The sequence below is a fragment of the Gracilinanus agilis genome, chromosome 5 (assembly GCF_016433145.1).
Source record: "Gracilinanus agilis isolate LMUSP501 chromosome 5, AgileGrace, whole genome shotgun sequence".
Lineage (NCBI taxonomy): Eukaryota > Metazoa > Chordata > Mammalia > Didelphimorphia > Didelphidae > Gracilinanus > Gracilinanus agilis.
This window is the reverse complement of record NC_058134.1, coordinates 143809210-143827515: the sequence shown is the minus strand read 5'-3', so window position 1 is coordinate 143827515 and position 18306 is coordinate 143809210. Positions and strand designations below refer to the sequence as shown.

The window sequence follows — 18306 nt, the reverse complement described above, 5'->3', positions numbered from 1 at the left end:
GCCAACAACCAATCACCCAACTAATAAAGGAGGGGATAAATTGACACATCAAAAATAAATCTGAGTATATTTCATCTACCTATTTGATCATCCAATTCAGTAAATGAATGAATAATGTACTTGTCATCCTTTGTATGCAAAGGCAACACTACTGATACTTAGTGAACATTCATTTTGAATTAATTAATTTTCTGGTAATAGTAACTCTTTTCTGTGGTGATAGTCACTTGGTCTTCCTTATGACTGAAGACTGGTAAAAAGCAGAATTTTTCTTTTGTATGACTAACTGATCTATATAAGGATAGAATCTATGATCTTAGCCTCATCAGGATTACAATCATAGGATCAACAAATACAGAATTTCAAGGGGAATCCAACTGTAACTTGAAGCTTGAATCCCCTTCAAGCAACATCCCAACAAGTGGTCATCTGACCCCTGCTTGAACATTTTACAAGAACTCTTTCACAAACTTTATCCTCATTTGATCCTCACAATAGCCCTGTGCTGTAGTCAGGACAATTGAGCTTACCACTCCAGCTTCTTTAGAAAACAAGTCACATAAGCGGTCTTGTTCCTTTTAATTACGATCAACAAACTTGGTCAAATGGAGGAGTTGATGCCAAGTGGCATGTCCTCCTTTGGAGTCCCACAATTGATAAAGCATCCCAGTTAAATATATTGTGCCTTCTTTTCTTAAGGTAAGTAAGAGCTTTCTGCTCTGGGAAACAAAGTCTACGAGTAGGTGATCAATATGTAGTTATTGCATTACTTTTTTTTTTTAAACCCAAGAAAGGGGAGATGCAGGAAATTAGAAAGGTACCTTTCTTAAAAGTTACAACAGCTTAAATGAAGTAATATATTTGTCCCATGTTTAAGAGTTAACATCCTTTTTTTTTTCTCAAATCCAGTCCAAGTCTATTTTTAGAAGGCTCTGTAGTATAGTGGAAAGTGTAAGAGCACAGAATACTGTTGTATGCCTGTCAAAACTTTGATCTAGTAATTTATTCTCTATATTTATAAAATCTACCATGTGGAGAGTTTTCTCATTAATATGATTCAGATAATACAATCAACTAATGGTTCTATGAAGGCAGATAATATGTTACTACTAAACATTTTTAACCATTTTCTACTAATATTATTTGTAACAATGAGTACTGACATTAAGTATATATGCGGGTCATTTCATCTCTGAATGAAATGGCTCCTTAGGATATATGTCAGCATGTCAAGTATCTATGACTTGATATCCCGCACCCATGAAGATGACAATAAATATCTAAGTTAGTAGATAAATCTTACAGAAATCTCTGAGGCACTAAAAGGTTAATGGGCTTGCCCAGGATCTTCCAGGTTGTGGCAGGTAGTATTTTAACTCAGGTAGGATCACTGTTTCCAATAACTTGCAGTCTATCCAATATACTACATTGCTCCTCCATTTATAGAAATAAAATTGACTTAAATTAACTGTAATTGTGTCTAACAGAATTTAAACATCTCCAGGGGTGATGGCAGGAGAGAAAAGATGACTGTTTCTTAGAAGAGTTATAGAAGAGGCAAATTCACTGAAATTCTTAAAATCTTATCCATCCTTTCAAGCTCTGCTTTCATGTCACCTCCTCCAAGAATCTTCCCTCAATCATTTCTTTTATAGAAATTAAACTCAAAAAATAATAGCTTGAAATGTCCTAAATTTATACTGCTAAATTTACTTTTTCTTTCTATTTTTTATGGTGACAGAGGAATATTTGAAATAATTTTAGTTTTTCAGGTGAAAAGGGATGAAGAATCATCTAACCATAAACAAGTAGTTCACAAATTTATATCTTTAAAATTCTTAATTCAATCTAACAAATATTTATTAAGTATCTTCTATAAGCAAGGTATTATGCAAGAGCTGAAGATGAAAAATAATGGTAGTCCTTGTCTCTAATAACTTGTTCAATCAGTCATAAGGTCTACAGGAAATAGCTTTAAGACAAAAAAATTTCAAAGGACAGACATCCTATGCTTATTACTTTCTAGTGGCTTTGTTGCCTTCCTAACTACTTTAGTCCCAACTTCTCCTAACAAATTTGCTTTAGAATGGAAATAAGTTGTGAATGAGAATAGCTTCATTCATTGTATTTGCCAGTAAGTCAATAAACATTTATTAAATGCCTACCAACTGTCAGGCATGGTGCTAAGTATTAGTGACACAAAAAGATACAAAAAACAGACACTTATATCTTCAGCATCTAGCACAGCATCTGGGAAGTGGTGATTGCTTAATAAATGCTTTTTGATTAATTAATTCATATCACCTCGTTAATCTCTCACTTATGATCAATCATCAGTTTTGATTCATGAATTTAGAGTCAACATAAACCTTAGAGGTCATCTTAGACCAACCTTTCTTTTACAGATAAAGAAACCAATGCCCACTGCAATGCCCATGGTCACAGAGGTTTCTAATCCAGGCCTTCTGACCCCAAATCATCCATGCCACCATGTTGTGCTGCCTCTCATTTTATATGTACAACAATTAATCAACAAACATGTTAATTCTTATGCCAAGCATCTATGGAAGAAGCTGGGGAGGCAAATGCCTTATCTCTTCTAATAGTTAAAATTGTTTGATTTTTAGGCAATTTACTTTCCTATCAAATAGCATTTCTTTTACTTACACATACATATTTACTTAGACCTATGTCTCACTCTCCCTACTAGTTTCAGAACTCATGTATTCAACTTCATTGTTTGGAATATACCTTTTTTGTAACAAATCTGTGAACTAGGGAATATGATCCATGTTTTGTTGTTGTTGCAGATGAGTAAACTGAGACTTAGTTAGGTTAAAGAATTTGTCTATAGTCGGACAGTTGGTAAGTTCTAGAGTTGGATCTCTTTGACCTCACAACTTAAGTTATTTCTATATCACACTAGGTGGGAAGGGCCCCGGTATTCATTTTTGTGGATCTCCCAGGACTAAGCATAGTGTGTTGCACACATAGTTGCTGGTGAATGAATCAATGAATGGGCGAGTAGAGTACATGTATTCTAGGATCCTGATAGGAAATCTCCTATAAGACTCTGATTCTGTCCCTTTAACTTTAAACAAATCAAAACTTCTATAAGCAGTTTCTTTGCTCTAAAGTAGGGATAATCATGCCTGCCCCCTTCCTATTTCATCAAGTTGTAGTGATGATCAAAACAACAATAAATACAAGGGTCAAATAGGTGGCTCAGCAGATTGAGAGTCGGGCCTAGAGACAAGAGGTCCTAGGTTCAGACCTGACCAGGTACTGCCTAGCTGTGTGACCCAGGGCAAGTCACTTAACCCCAATTGCCTGGTCCTGACCACTCTTCCGCTTTAGAATGGCTATTTAATATTAATTTTAAGACAGAAGGTAAGGGTTTTTTTAAAAAAAATCCAAAAAGATAGAAATGAAATAGATTTAAATTGCAAGGGTCAAACAAATCTAAGCTTTTATCATCATGATGATCCTCAGTCACTATTATTTAGTATTAAAACTGTTAACAACAACTTAAGTTAAATGATTATAATGATCCAGAATTCTTATACTTCAAACATCATTCTCCAACAAAGTAGTAAAGGAAAGCACAAGTATTGATCTATTGTTTGAAAAGTAACCATAACTTGGTCCTTTTGAAAGAATTGTCTCTTGGGGAGGTGCTGAAAAAAAAGGAAATCAATAGCATAATCCCAAAGCACACAACATACTAAACCAAATGCATCAGTCATCATCCTATAGTCTTCAAACCAATCAGCAAGATTTTCCCCATAAACAGAAATCATTGCTTCCCCTACAACTTGAGAAAAAGTTCTAAACTATTCTGCCAGTGTTGGAATCCTTCTAACTGCTACTTTCATGGCATTACAGTCACACATTATTTGGATACCACAAAATAGTCATGAAATCACAAAATGTTTTTTTAAACCTTTAAAATGCATTTGTAATGGGCAATAAGCAAAGCTAAAAGAAAAATAATGTCCCCCTTATTATTTTCTCCTCAACAAGAATACAATTACATTTTCTTTTTAAAGAAAACACAACTCTAAAATAACCCTTATAAATAGGCAGGCATTAGTTCTCTGTTACAATAAAAGGGGTCTTAAAAAGAAAAAAAACAGGCAAATTCAGCCAAAGCACCTCTAGAAAATGACAACTTGCATTTATATAGTGTTTAAGAATTTATAAGAGTATTTTTACTTCAACAACCCTGTAAAGTCAGCTTGGGGAGTCCTCATCATCACACCCTACTCCCACCCTCTGATCTTTTTTTACAGTTGGGAAAACTGTACTTCACAGAAGATAAGTAACTTGTCCAAGATCACAAATCTCCTAAGTAGCACTGTTCAAATTTGTCTTCTGACTTTAGGTCTTCTGCTCTTTCCACTATAAACTACTTTCCTCTCCCTGGAAAATATAAGCAGGCATTTTTGATGACCAAGTATGATTACAAACTCCTGAAGGGCAGATGCCCCATCCAATTCAGACATTTATCTCCCCCAATGCCAAGAAAACTATAGAGTAAGTAATTTTAGTGACTTCCCTCTGCTGATTATTTCCAATTTCTCCTACATATAGCTTGTTTGTGCATAGTTGTTCACATGTTGTCCCACCCCCCCACCCACCCCCAGTAAATTCTGAGCTTCTTGAGGACAGGAATTGTCTTTTACCTTTCTTTGTATCTATCCCTAGACTAACCTAATAAATGTTTGCTAAATAAATGAACAGTAATATTAATGTTGATTTCAGCAGTGGTACTGGAATAGAAATAGTACTGAACAGATCCTTTATGTACAAGATTATACTATTAACTCATCGATTTGGCACATTTGTTGTCTTACCTGTTATATTAATGGATTTGCACTGATTCATCCAGATTCTCTTGCCCTTTCAAGAGTGAACACTGATGAAACAGATAACTGACAAAGATTAGAAGTCCTGTCTATGGTCATAGAACAGGAAAAAAACAAACACTAAGCTACATGGGGATATCAGACTCCAAAAAACAGGTCATTTTGTATATATTGCTTTAGTATTATAAAGTATTTTTATCTATTATCTCATTTGTGCCTGACATCAACACTGTGAGATAGGTTTACCCAGTTTTATTAATCCCATTTTGCAGGTGGAGAAATTGAATCTCAGAAAGATCAAAAAAAGTTTCCCTAGAGCTCAGAGCCAGTTTAATGGCAAAGCCTTATTCAAACTCAAGTCTCTTCATTTGCAGTCCAGGCCTTTTTTCTGTAGTGTATACCAGGATGTCTTTTCACTGGAGGCACCAGGCAACTGCCTGATGAATGAATCTTGAATCAGTCCCGCCTTCGAAGCTCTGAATGATTTCTGTGGGCAATCCCCACTTACACAGAAAAGGAAGGTGACCTCTTTATTACTGTAAAATTATTCAGTCCACAGGAAATCAGAAAACATTTTGGGGGGTGGGAATGGGGGGTAGTCAGTATGCTTTACTCACCATCAGAGGAACTCCTCTTGGAAAGGATCAGACAGACCATGAAAGTGAACAACTGCCACCTGGTTCCTAGCAGTCCCTCCAAGAAACCAGGTGGCTTTTGCTTAGCTCTTCATCTTGTTTAAAAATCATTTTTGGCAAGCCACAGGAAAATTATATACCACACAGCAAGCTATGCAAAATGGAGATACCTTTCTCTCTAAGAGGTCCATATGATTGGTAGCTTCAGAACTATAAAGCTACAGTTTATAGGAATGTTACTTATCAGGTAGTCTGATTCCCCCCCCCCTTTTTGGTGAAGAAACTGAGGTCTGGCAAAGTTACTAAGTTGTGTCTAAAAGTCACAAAGCTAGTTAATGGAAAATTCAGAGAGGCAAGTCTGGTTTCTGATGTCAGTCCCATGCTCTTTCCCACTCTGCTAACTGATGGAGCTAACCAGAACTGCTTAGCTTAAAAAATATAACTGATTTGCCATCATGAATAATTTTTAAAAATTGAACCCAAAAGGTAGATTCATATTATACTCAAATATGTAGCCTGATTCCTATCTTTCATATTTTTCCAATTTTAAAGAATTCAAATTTATGACAAAACTTGGACTATTTTTACATAAAGGTGGTTCATTACTTAAATGTGGTAGGATGTTCTATTGCCCAGGTAAGAGAATTTACATTCCCAATCCATTTTGAAATATATCTACTTATACACATGCAAATACACTATTACCAAACAATACTGAAAATATGAATTACATTTGTGAAATGTTAGCAGGGATATATAAGAAGGCATAAATATTTTCTATGTAGACACACATGAATTTCTAGGGATTAAAAATAAAAAAAAGTCCCACAGAAGTGTTAGATTTCCACAGCTATCAAGGACTGAACTCAGTGGATTTTAAAAGATTGATTTATTTCAATTAGCAGTGAAACTGAATGACAACTAGACCAAGAATTACAAAACTCTGCTAACTAAAACTATTCTTCTTCCTTGGGGTTCATAAGAACTACTGAAAACATACCCGTTTATCAAGGGTAAAAGGGAAGAGGAGGAGAAGCCTTGAAGCACTAAGAGCCACAAATAGTCCTCTCCATGGTGAAGAAAGAAACTCTGCATGCTTGAGTATCCTAGCAAATTTTTCTCCACACTCCAAAAAATCCTAACAGATGGATGGTGAACAACTAAGCAACCACAAGCCAAATGCTTGAAAAATAATTTTAAAAATATTAGCCCTCAAAGGTTTGCAGTATAAATGACAAAGGGAAGCAATAATTCTGGCAAGGAACACATCTTTTCACTCTCCCCTTTCCTCTGCCACCTTTCTCCACTCATATAAGTAACCCCCAAATCCCAACTATCATCACACAAATCTGAGTAGTTTCCTGCAGTTTGAAATACTTGACTGATAATATCCTGTTTGCCACTCCAGGAAACCCCAGAATGGTTTATAAGACCCTACCCATAGCTGTAAAAGAAAGGAGAGTAGGAGAGCTAATCAATACTAGCAACCCAGCTGTGACATGGCACATAAAGAAATAAAGAAAATGAATCCCATCAATAATCTCTATAATTTAACACTTGGAAGAAAGCAACATCTGGGATCAACTCCAAATGGGACAGGGTTGCCCTGAATGGGTCTTGGCTTCTTGCACTAATTGTTAAACCCAGTGCAACAAGATGATACTGAGATGATATCCCTTTTCCTCACTATCAGAAACAAAGACAAACTCTTTAGGCTTTTACTTAAACATGGAAAAATATAAAAGTGACAAAGGAAAAGGAGAAAGCAGAAAGGAATGACAGTCAAGCACACTCAAAACACATCTTGAAGAAACTATTGTCTTGCTAACCACTCAACACAGCAGAATGCAGAATGAAGGCTTTTAATAGGTCAAGCAAAAGATGAGATGACTTTGTTTAATCACTTCACAAAGTCAGTTCAGAAGGCTCCAAGGTTCTTCCCTCAGGCAAAATTGGGGGGAAGAGAGGAACCCCAGTGAAAATGACTCCCACAAACAACACTTTGATCTTTGTTAATTGCAGGAAAGGAATGAGTGGGGAAGAAAACAGATTTTCCACAGTATCCACATCCTCGGAGATCTGCCCTTTTCAAAAGCACTGCCTAGCGGCAGGAGATGGCAGATAAGAAATAAGGGAATAATAGAAAAATTCTATAGAGTTTCTGATCTCAGTGAGCCCTTCAAGGTCCTTGTTGGCCCATTTTTATTTCAGGGACCTTCACTGCAAGCCTCATTTCTTTAAAAAAAAGAAGAAGAAGAAGAAGAAAAAGCCCAAACAAACCCTTAAAACCCAAAAAAAGGGGGTTAGGGGGTGGGGGAGAGGGGAAGAGAAAAGAACCCAGCTTAATTCAAACAAGAACGGGAACTCTAGTCCGTATTAAATGGGAGGAGGGAAAGGAAGGGAGAATCCAGTGTTCATCAGTCAACATTAATGTCCTTTGTTGTTCACCTTTGCACAGAGGAGAGAGTGTTACACTGTTTTCCTTTTCCTCAAAACGCCAAAGTCAGACAGGTCCTTCCTTAAAACGTACCCTCCTGCCTCGATCGGACCCTCTGCTATCCCCAGCGCAATCCCCAGAATTGAAAATGCACTTTCCAGCTGTTTCTCACCTCACCAAAAAAAAACCATCCCACTCCCTGCTCCCCGCAATGAACCCCAGGATCGGACCGGACGCAGTAGCCAGAAGTACATAACCCAAGTCCTCGTTCCTTTTCAAATGACAAGGAAAAGGAACAATTTAACTGAAATTCACAGAGAAACTCTGCCACCCCTAAAAACACTCAATACAAAAAAATGGGGGGTGGGGGTGGAGAGAAGGGCGTTAGGGAAGGAAATAGAGCGGTCTCAGTCTCCTGTCAGAATTGCTCCTTTGTAGATTATTGCACATTTTGCACTCTGGGGATGTAGATGCGAGCCAGAAGGAAGGGCTTGTCTTCCCCTTCTGGTTTTGTTGGTTTCGGGTTTTTTTTCTCCCCTTCCTCTCTCTGTCCCCAACCGTCCTCCCGGGAAATCACTGCAGCTGATTGTCGTTTCGGGTCCTGGGGTTTGGGGTGGGGGGGAGGACGGAGAAGGAGAGGTCTAGGAAAGGGGCTCACCCTTTCTCTTCCAACTTGACACACACATGCACCCATCTCCTCTTCCAAACTCCAAAGACGGAGATGAGAGTAAGCACCGCAGAACTGGGGGATCTGTTCCCTTTGCATCAACCCGCTGATAGCTAGCCAGCGGATCGGGAAGGGGAGGGTGGTAAAAGGAGGGGGAGGGTGCGTGGGGTTTTGCTGGGGCGGGCGCGAGCCCCCAATCCAGCGAGTTGGGGGGCGGGGATGAGTGTCTCTCTCCCCGATTTGAGATCTGCATAGCATCGTACTGGGGCTAAATAAGGAAGCAAAAAAAGGGGGCTACATTATACCATAACTATCCATTTCCAGCCTCCTCTAAATATAGGGGGCAAATTACAAGAGCAGAAAAGAGGAGAAAGGAAAATTGCAAGCACAGGAGACAGAATAAAAGTTCGCCCGGAGGAAGACTCACCTACGCCGTATTTCTCATGTTCTGTAGGTATCCACATGGCTAAAGGCAGATTCCTCTCTATCTCTCTTTTTTTTCTTCCCACACCTCCTATCAGGAGCTCAAAACAATAAACCAGAAGCCAGAGTAACAGCAGTAGCAGCAAGCAATAGGACTAGAGCAGCTCCGCGCTCTCAGTCCTTGAGCTAGAGCGAGAAGGGTCAGAACTGGAGTCTGACCAAGCGCTGACACCGCGCGGAAGATGTTGCTGCTGACTGATGCTTAGGCGGCTAAGGCTGCTGAAGCTGGGGCTGCTGCCGCGGCTAAAGCTGCTGCCGCTGCTGTCCCTCTTCGCAGCTTCCTCAGATGCGCTCCCGGGGATTCAGACGCGCAGGCATTGTTCTGATTCACTGAACTAAGCGAACACGCCGGGGCACTCTCGGGCGCACCGCCCCCACCTCCTTCCTCCACCCCACTCTTGCCTCTCCCCTCCTCTGCGCTCCCAGATGTATGATGGGGATTGTAGTTCTCTGCTTTACTCCAGCGAAGAGACGGGGCTCTCTCGCGATTGAGGAGGGGCTTATGGAGGTCCCTCCCACTTTCCTGGTTCAGTGCAATTGAATCAGATCTGTTTGTGGCTACATCTCAGAGTGGAGGGAAGGCTGAAGTTGGGGTGGGGTGGGGTGAGATGTAAACTAGTTCCTGGGTTCTTATTAGAATAGACACCCCCCCCCCTCAGTCGTCCTCTCAGATCCCCAGAGGAATGGCTTCTTCGGGGACTGAGGGGGCTGAAACTGGAGAAGATGGTGTTGGCAGCAGCAGCGGCAGCAAATTCAGTAATACAGGTGAGTTCGGTAGCGGCCTTGCGGCACAGCCCTTGAAGCCAATGGCCTTAGTTGTCTTTTCTGCCTTAAATTCCAGTTGTCTCTACTGCAACCCCAGCCCTAAAGTGAAACTGACTTCCAGAAAGAGCTTGCCATAGCCGTAAAGCCTGATCTCTCTACAGCCACGTGTGTCCTGGGAATGGCGCTGTGAACCGAGGGAGGGCTGGAGGCGGAGACGCATATTTGGCAGCTGTTTGCCTATGAGTGGGTGGAGAAAGGAGGAGGAAATGCCACCTCCCCTCCCCGAGCTGTTAGGGAACCCTCTCTAGGCTCTTCCCTTCCGGTTTTCAAGTAGCGCCCATCCTGCACCTCTAGCCCATTCAGTTACTTTGAGTTGGTTAGGATTGAGGTTGGGGCTTTTGTATTTTTGACATTGGATATTAGCAAGTCTCTCCACCTCCACCTCCATCAGCCTTGACTAGTTTCTTTGTGCTTTGTTTGGCATTAAAAAACTTGTTTTGTTTTCGTCTTGCGTCTTCCAAGTATGAAATGTTCGTTCCTGGACGTTTGTGTAATGATCTCTTGCAAATTTCTTGCTCAGTGAGGGAAGTTTGTGTCTATCTGATGAGCTCTCTGGATTCTCTGCACAAGGACCCTTGAAAATAGAATATCCCTGCTGGGAGTCTTCTCAGAGATCCGAGTCCTTAAAGAAAAGGAAGAGGAACTGAAAACTTGCATCCTTAGCTTCAGAAGCGATTCAGAGGGTTTAGGACTTTGCAGTGACAACCTTCTGTGTTGTGTTTTGGTGCTTTCGAGTCCCTGGAGGACTTGCGTATCATGTCAGTAAAGAGAAACTCAACTTTGAGGAAGGAGCCCTCTGGATGAGAAACTTAATTTTGGGGGAAGAGCTCTCTGATTGAGTCTTTTCAGGGACCATCAGTATAGAATTATAAGGAAGAAACTTTTAATCTGGCTACCTTGTTTTACTGGTCAAGAAACAAACAAAAAAGTTAAATCATTTGCCCAAGATTACGCAAATTTTGTTTAGTCGTTTTCAGTTGTATCCAACTCTTCCTAATCCCTTTGGGGGATTTTTTTGGGAGAGATACTGGAATGGTTTGCCATTTCCTTCTGCAGCTCATTGTACAGATGAAGAAACTAAAGCAAATGGGTTAGTTGAGTGACTTACCCAGGGTCACACAGCTAGAAAATGTCTGAGACTGAATTTGAATTCGATTTTTTCCTAACTCCTGGCCAGGAACAACTTTTTAGCCCTCTGTTAGAAGTCCCAAGATTGCTTTCCTGCATCCTGCATTCTTCTTCCTTTCCTCTGGACAAAAAGATACAGAGGGCCTCAGGGCAAAGAATGCAGAAAACTGTAATAATACCTTGAAAGTTGCCATTTAAGGGGGGGAAGAAAGTTATTTTTGCTCTGGCTCAGTTTTGTTGCATCTCTGCTGGATTTTTTTGCTTTCACAGTTAATAACTTTGTGGTCAAAAATTGAGTTAGCTCATCTCATCACCACCAAGTTAAAGTGCTATTACCAACCACTTCTATTATCAAAATTCCCTAACCCTGAAATTATTTTTTAAAACTACCTTTGGCAATGCCATGTATCTTCTACTAGACTGCTGAGTCAAATATTTATCTTCTTCCAAATCCTAGACACTTAATTATTGAGCTATTTGGTATTCATTTTGGTGGACCGAGGGCTTGACCGAACTCTCATTTAAGGCTAACATATAATTAAAGTTCTCCAGCTTGCTGGCATCCAAAGAAGGCTATTTAGGACCCAGAGAAGTCACATTTGGAATTGACAACAAGCTGACTGTTGAAGAGAAAATGATACTTAAACTTTCACATTTGTTCTGTAAGAGGTTCTTAATATATAAATGAACAGAAGGAAAAAGTTTACTAGAAAGCCAGCTCTCGGTTACTCTTAAATCAGGGGTTGTGTGTTTGTGTGTGTGTGTGTGTGTGTGTGTGTGTGTGTGTGTGTGTGTGTGTGTGTGTGTTTGTTAAAGCCAGTAGTAGTCCAGCTTTGGAAATTCCTGAAATCAGTATCAAAGGCCACAAGTTCTAATGTAGGGCTACAAAAAGATGGACTTCAAACCATTCCCAGAAGATAGTTTACAGAATTCCAGGAAATGCCATTGTGGATGAGGCCAACCCAGTTGCTTCTCTGAGAGTGGAAGGAAGGGATGTTATTTAGAAGAGCCCAGGAGTGGATAGAATGCTGGACTTGGAATCAGGAAGACCTGAAAGGCATTCATTCTGTGACCTTAACTGGTCACTTAACCTCTTTGCCACAGTTTCTTCATCTATAAAATGGGAATAATAATCAGCATCTTAAAGACTATCGTGGGGTCAAAAGTGTGTAAAACATAGCACAAACCTTATTACTGCATAAATTTAATGTATTTATAGTAGTTGACATCATGAAAGCCACACATTTAGCATTCTACTCCACACTCCCTTTTAGTAACTCATTCATATTACATAAATTTCTTCATAGTACACTTCAAAACTCTAAATCGCTATAAAATTTAAAGGAGCATTTTATCAAGTACATTTCTATTTTTCATCAGTGAAAACCCAGGCTAATAAATCTTGCATGGTGTTTATTGTCTGCTGCATATTTTAGTACTTCTATTAACTTGATCCCAAACCACCTCCTTTAAGGGGTACCTTCAAATTCTAAAGATAGCATGCCATAATGGAAAGAATTCTGAATTTTGGCCTTAGAAAACCTGGGTGGAGTTTTGGCTCTACCTCTTACTAACTTAAATGACCTTGGGTAACTTAGTCAGTAAACATTTATTAAGCATCTACAGTGTACCAGGCAAGGACTGCTGGGTGTAGAATCAGGAAGACTTGAGTTCAAATCTGTCCTCGGACACTAGCTGTGTGACCCTGAGCAAGACCCTGTTGGCCTCAGTTCCTCATCTGTAAAATGAGCTGGAGAAGAAGATGGTGACCCAAGAAAATTCCAAAGCAGTCATAAATGGTCAGATACAACAACAGGAGCTTCTACCAGAAGTTCAGCTCAAGAGTCAGACAAAACCGAGCAAACACTGAGGAAGGCTAGCAAAAACAGCAGATGAGTGCCACCGGACTTTTTGCACCTTCCCCCAGCTTCCAGCCATACCTGAGTATTCATTGCACAAAGCACAGGGCACCAGGTGCTTCTCCCCAGCTCCTTTGCAGGACAGGACCCCAGCTTTCTGAGTTCTTCCCCTACATTGGCTCCTAACGCCTAGGACAGGTTCTGGCAGTATGGTAAGGTAGTTCTCTCTAAGTTCTCTCCAGTCCTTTGAAAAGTCTAATGAAGTCTCCTGTCTGAGAAACTCTGGAATGGAGACTACCACAATCCCAGAAATTTTTCACATGACCATCTATTCTTTCAGGGAGAATTTGTGCAATAAAGTTTAGTTCTGCACATGCCTCCCCATGTTGGATGCTTTTTACCTTGAGTCATTTTCAGTTTTGCCCAACTCTTTGTGACCTCATTTAGGGATTTTCTTGACAAAGATACTAAAAAGGTTTGCCAATTCCTTCTCCAGACCATTTTACAGATGAGGAAACTGAGGGGAAAAGGATCATACACTTGCCCAGGGTCACACAGCTAGTGTCTGAGTTCACATTTGAACCCAGGTCTTCCTGACTCCAGACCCAGAATTCTAACCACTGAGCCACCTATCTGCCCAAGTTAGGTACTGGAACTGTACTAAATAATTTCCAAGATCTAAATTCCATATATACTTGCTCTCTCTCTCTCTTTTTTTTTTTTTAAACTTCTACCTTCTTTCCTGGTAACAACTCTAAGACAGAAGGGCCAAGGTCCACAACTAGGAAGTATGTGAGGTTAGACTTGAATCCAAGCCTGGTGTCCTATCCACTGTGCCACCTCACTGCCTCACCTTGCCTTGCTCTCAAGGAGCTTAGTGAACCCAGGACACACAGACATATTAATAATCAGGATACATGAAAGAGCCGCTGTAAAGCTGTGACAAGGTGCCACAAAGATATGGTGATCGTTCTTATGATGGAGAGGTCAAGGAAGATGCCCTAGGTCATAATGATGTGCTGGCTGACACTTATATAGCCCTTGAAGCTTTGCAAAGGTTCATTCCTAACCAATCTTGCAACAGCCTTCTTAGGCAGGTGTTGCTCTTCCCATTTTGGAAATGAAGAAACAAGCTTAGCAAGATTGACTTGCCCAAGGTCACACAGCTAGTGACTCAGACAGATATTTTCTGATCCCAATTCAGCACTTTGTTGGGTAATGGAAATGGTACTGGTAGGACTTGAGAAGGGCAGAAGCTCCCTCGGTTTTATAGTTGCTCCCTCAGCTCCTAGCACGGTGCCTGACACATAGCAAGCTATTTATAACTACATGTTGATTGATTGAAGTCAGAAGACTTATCTTCTAGTCCAGCTTTTCTCACTTACATGCTAGCTATGTGTTCCTGGCAAGTCCATTTCCTTCTCAGAGTACAGGTTTCTTCATCTATGAAATAAGGGGGTTAGAGGAATGATCTCTGATGTCTTTGCTGACTCTAACATTTTGTGGTGAGGTCATAGCAGCTCCTCAGTATCCCCTCCCTGTTCTTATGGACAACATCTAAGAAATCATGATGCCCCCTTGAAATCCAGCTTGGAGCACTAGATTGTAAGGGAAGGAAGAGACGTGATTACTAGTACGAGCTTTACTACCAAGCAACTCTGATTTAATCTTCATTTTTGCCTCAGTTTCTCCTTTTGCAATTACAGGAAAACACCACTTGCTTTCCTTATCCATCTCATGGGAATAAGGCCATGGAGCCCAAAAAAGATTAGAAGTCTCCAGAGTAAGAACATTATAAGTACCGTATATTATTATGATTCTTATCTGGCTGACATGTAGGAAGAAAGTCACCTTAGTCTGTCTCTTAGAAAACATAGAACCATGCTGACATTGTCAGGAAAGAAAATGTCCCAGTCTTCAGAAAGCCTCCTAAAGGCGTTACAACACCAGCAGTGTCAATTAATAACATCTAGACTTGTCTTGCCACCTTCTTCCTCAGACCTGCAGAAGGCAAGCTTTTCAAGAAAACCAGAAAAACAAGATTGTAAGCATGTACGAGGCAAAACAAGTTGGTAGATTAACTAGGGAGAGAGAATATGAATCCCATATTTTGGTATTTTAGTTAAATGGAGATAAATTTTAAGGAAAGTAGAACTTGTCTCTACCTCAGTGAATTAGCCTTGTAAAAGAATATTTTAAAAGGAGATCTTTCCAGTATGCAGTCTGTGGTAACATCCCGGTTCACTTGCCCTTGTATTCCCTGTGTCATCATCTCTGGGGCTGTTATCCAGATGGGCTGAGACTTGGATAGCTATAGTTATGTTTTTCTAACTATTTGTGGAGCAACAGCTATCAGCAAGATATGTGTTGTAGAACTGAATGAAGCCAAATATATACCTTTAATGCTTCTCTGCTTCGAGGAACTAGGGGGAGGCAGCAAAAATGGAAATCAGATTTCCCTTCTTAAAAAATGTGTCCAGCCACCTGAATTTCTTGGTTCTGTAAGGTAACCCTGGGAAAGGTTGGGAATGTGATGGTCATTATGATTTCTGTTACTAGTATTTCCTAAAATTTCCAGACTGAAAGAGAAAATATCAATGGGCTCCAAAAGTTGTCTTCCCCAAATTCTTTCTCCTGATGTCCATCACTTACTGCTGGGTCGCCAAGAAGCTCAGATGAATGAGTACAATGTGGCAAAGTACCTGCCTGCCAAAGGACATCCAGGGAAGACGTGGTGAGATGAAAGGCGGTGAATGAAGCTGCTAGTGCAATATTTGGTGTGAGATGGGAATGAAAGACAAAAAGCAGCATACTTTCCTCTTCTACTTAAAATACTGGAGCCAGACTGAAAGAATACCTTTGCAGAGAGTCACAAACACACTGAGAATAGTATATATATTTATATATACATATATACATTATATATGTGAAAGAATAGTATATATGAGAGAGAAAAGTATATATATAGAGAATAATATAGTATATAGGAGAGAAAATAGTATAATATATTTGAGAGTTAGAGAGAGAGAATAATATATATGAGAAAATACTATAATATATGAGAGAATAATATAGTATATGTATATATAGTATAAATATAGCTTTTGGTACTTAAATAACTAATGGCATTTGGATAGACTTTGACTCAAAACATTAATTACCAAATTTCTAACAATTTTATTCTAAACCCCCCCCCAAAAAAAACTTACTTATAGAAAAGCTGACCACTTCTTAGTCAACAAGCATTTACTATCTGCTACTTGTATTTTCAGATCAAGAACAAATTGTCTTAGTGGGTTCAAATCTAACCTCAGATTCTTTCTAGTGTGACCCTGGAAAAGCCACTTAGTCCTGTTTGCCTCAGTTTCCTCATCTGTAAAATAAGCTGGTGAAGGAAATGGCAAACTACTCTAGTATCTGCCAAAAAAACACCCCAAATGGGTTATGAAGAATCTGAAACAACTGGAAGGACTGAAGGCTATACTTGTGAGCTAGACATTGTGCTAAACACTGGGAAAACAAATACAGAGGGGAAAAAAACACTGTCTTTACCCTTGAGGAGCTCACATTTGAAGGGGAGAAGACAGCACATTGAAGGTAACTGAGGAAGGTCAAAGAAGTGAGGGCCATGAAGGTGCAAGGCTAAAGGCTAGCCGAGACATTTTCTCAAAATGTAAGTTCTCAGAAAACTCACCAGTCAGAGGAGGGTGAGTGGGTGGATATTTACGGGTTCCCAAGGATGGAAGGATATTCAGGGTGGTAAGAAGATAGGAAAATTTTCCCAAATGTGAAATTCTCGGCTATTTTAAGTAGCATGGGTAGGGTAGGGCCAACCCTAAGCAGAACTGAGAATTAGATGAAGTTTGTCTTTGGCACTTCCCTACCCCTCAGATCAGTCTTTTTACTTTAATTCGGTTCTCCTGTGGTCACCTCTCTTTCCTTTCCCTACCTGTCTGTGTCCAAGATCTAATTTTAGAGATGTAATCCACATATGTGAATCCAGTTAAGTGGGAGATTATGGTCTACTTCTATGCCAAAGGTGATTGACCTTTGGTCAAGATGGTTCTGGCTATAAGTTCATGTTGAGCTATTAGCCCTAATTTGCCCACACTGTGAGTCCATCATCAGAACCTCAGAAATTTACCAGTTATTATGGCCAGTGTTGTCCTTTAGTTTTTCTTTGTGCAGAAATGGTCACTGTAAGCATGGGTTTCTGCTGTATTTCTCAGTAAACGAACTGTGTTGAACTTCTTATGATATTCTGGGGGGAGGTGGGGTGTTAATTTTTTTTTTTTTTTTAGATAAAAAGCTCCCTTTTTATGCTAAGTAACTGAGTAAGAAGGCGAGAGAGCCACTTAGTTCATACAGTTTGGGCAAAATCTGGTGACATCTCAAAAGAAGATTTAGCAAGCTTCCTTCTAAGTGTAATCCAGCAGGCATCTAAGAATGAGCAGAAAATTACAAAATGAACAAACTCTCACTTCTGCTGGTAGAGTCCATAAGTGTCTGTGCTTAGTTATGCATTTAGACTCTTACCACAAAATGATGGGTTATTTTATGCTGCAGATACTATATCAGACACTGTAAACCAAGCTGGCCTGAAATGAATGAGTACTTGAGGCTCAGAATACAGGCTGCTTCCTCTCCTTTGTAGATGAAGATGATACCACCAAGCCATAATCGGCAGGTCATGGACTCAGATTTTTTCCCCCCTACAGGAGTGATGATAGATTTGGCTGATGAGTTCACCCACTCCATCACCCCCATTCATTCATACACTCTTATCTGATCCACTTGGAATGAGGGGATACATTTGAAAACTTGCTCATGAGGGCTACTCTGTTGCCATGAAACAGCAAAGTTGACTGGCCCACCGAGGTTCAAACATCTCTTCTGTGAGATCCTTGAGAGCAGAGAATGGTTTTTCTTTCTTTGTATCCCCAGATCCCAGCCCACAGCCCAGTGCTTGGCACACATGCTTGATAAATCCTTTCAACTTAAGCTCTTAGGCTTAAATGCATGAGATAACACAAAGGATGAATTTAAATCAGTCAACCAGTATCTGCTGAATTCCCAGTGTTATATTTAATGTAGAGGACCCAAAAGAAATGAGAAGTCATGAGCCCTGTCCACGAGGAGTTTACAATCTACCTAAAGGGACAAGACATATTTGTGTTGCCTGTGATACTTGTATAATGGGTGTCGTAAAGTATATTTAGCTGCTAGGATGGAGACAAATTTAATTCTGTAATGTATAGCAATAAGGATTCAGCTCTAAGTTATATGATTCAGTGTGGCACAGAGGAGAAAAAGCTCACCTCAGAATCTGAAAAGAGAGAGAGAGAGAGAGAGAGAGAGAGAGAGAGAGAGAGAGAGAGAGAGAGAGAGAGAGAGAGAGAGAGAG

At 40.0% G+C, this 18306-nt stretch overlaps 2 protein-coding genes across 2 annotated transcripts in view; one reads left to right on the top strand and one right to left on the bottom strand.

The window, feature by feature from the left end:
- Positions 1-9398, bottom strand: part of DOCK4 (dedicator of cytokinesis 4) — a 541177-nt gene extending 531779 nt beyond the window's left edge. The window contains exon 1 of the mRNA XM_044677327.1: positions 9035-9398. Coding sequence (XP_044533262.1) covers positions 9035-9071 — 37 coding nt within the window. The 5' untranslated portion in view covers positions 9072-9398. The remainder of the gene's footprint in view (positions 1-9034) is intronic.
- A 375-nt stretch (positions 9399-9773) lies between these two features.
- The window catches only part of ZNF277 (zinc finger protein 277), a 162985-nt gene continuing 154452 nt past the window's right edge, over positions 9774-18306 (top strand). The window contains exon 1 of the mRNA XM_044679041.1: positions 9774-9855. Coding sequence (XP_044534976.1) covers positions 9774-9855 — 82 coding nt within the window. The remainder of the gene's footprint in view (positions 9856-18306) is intronic.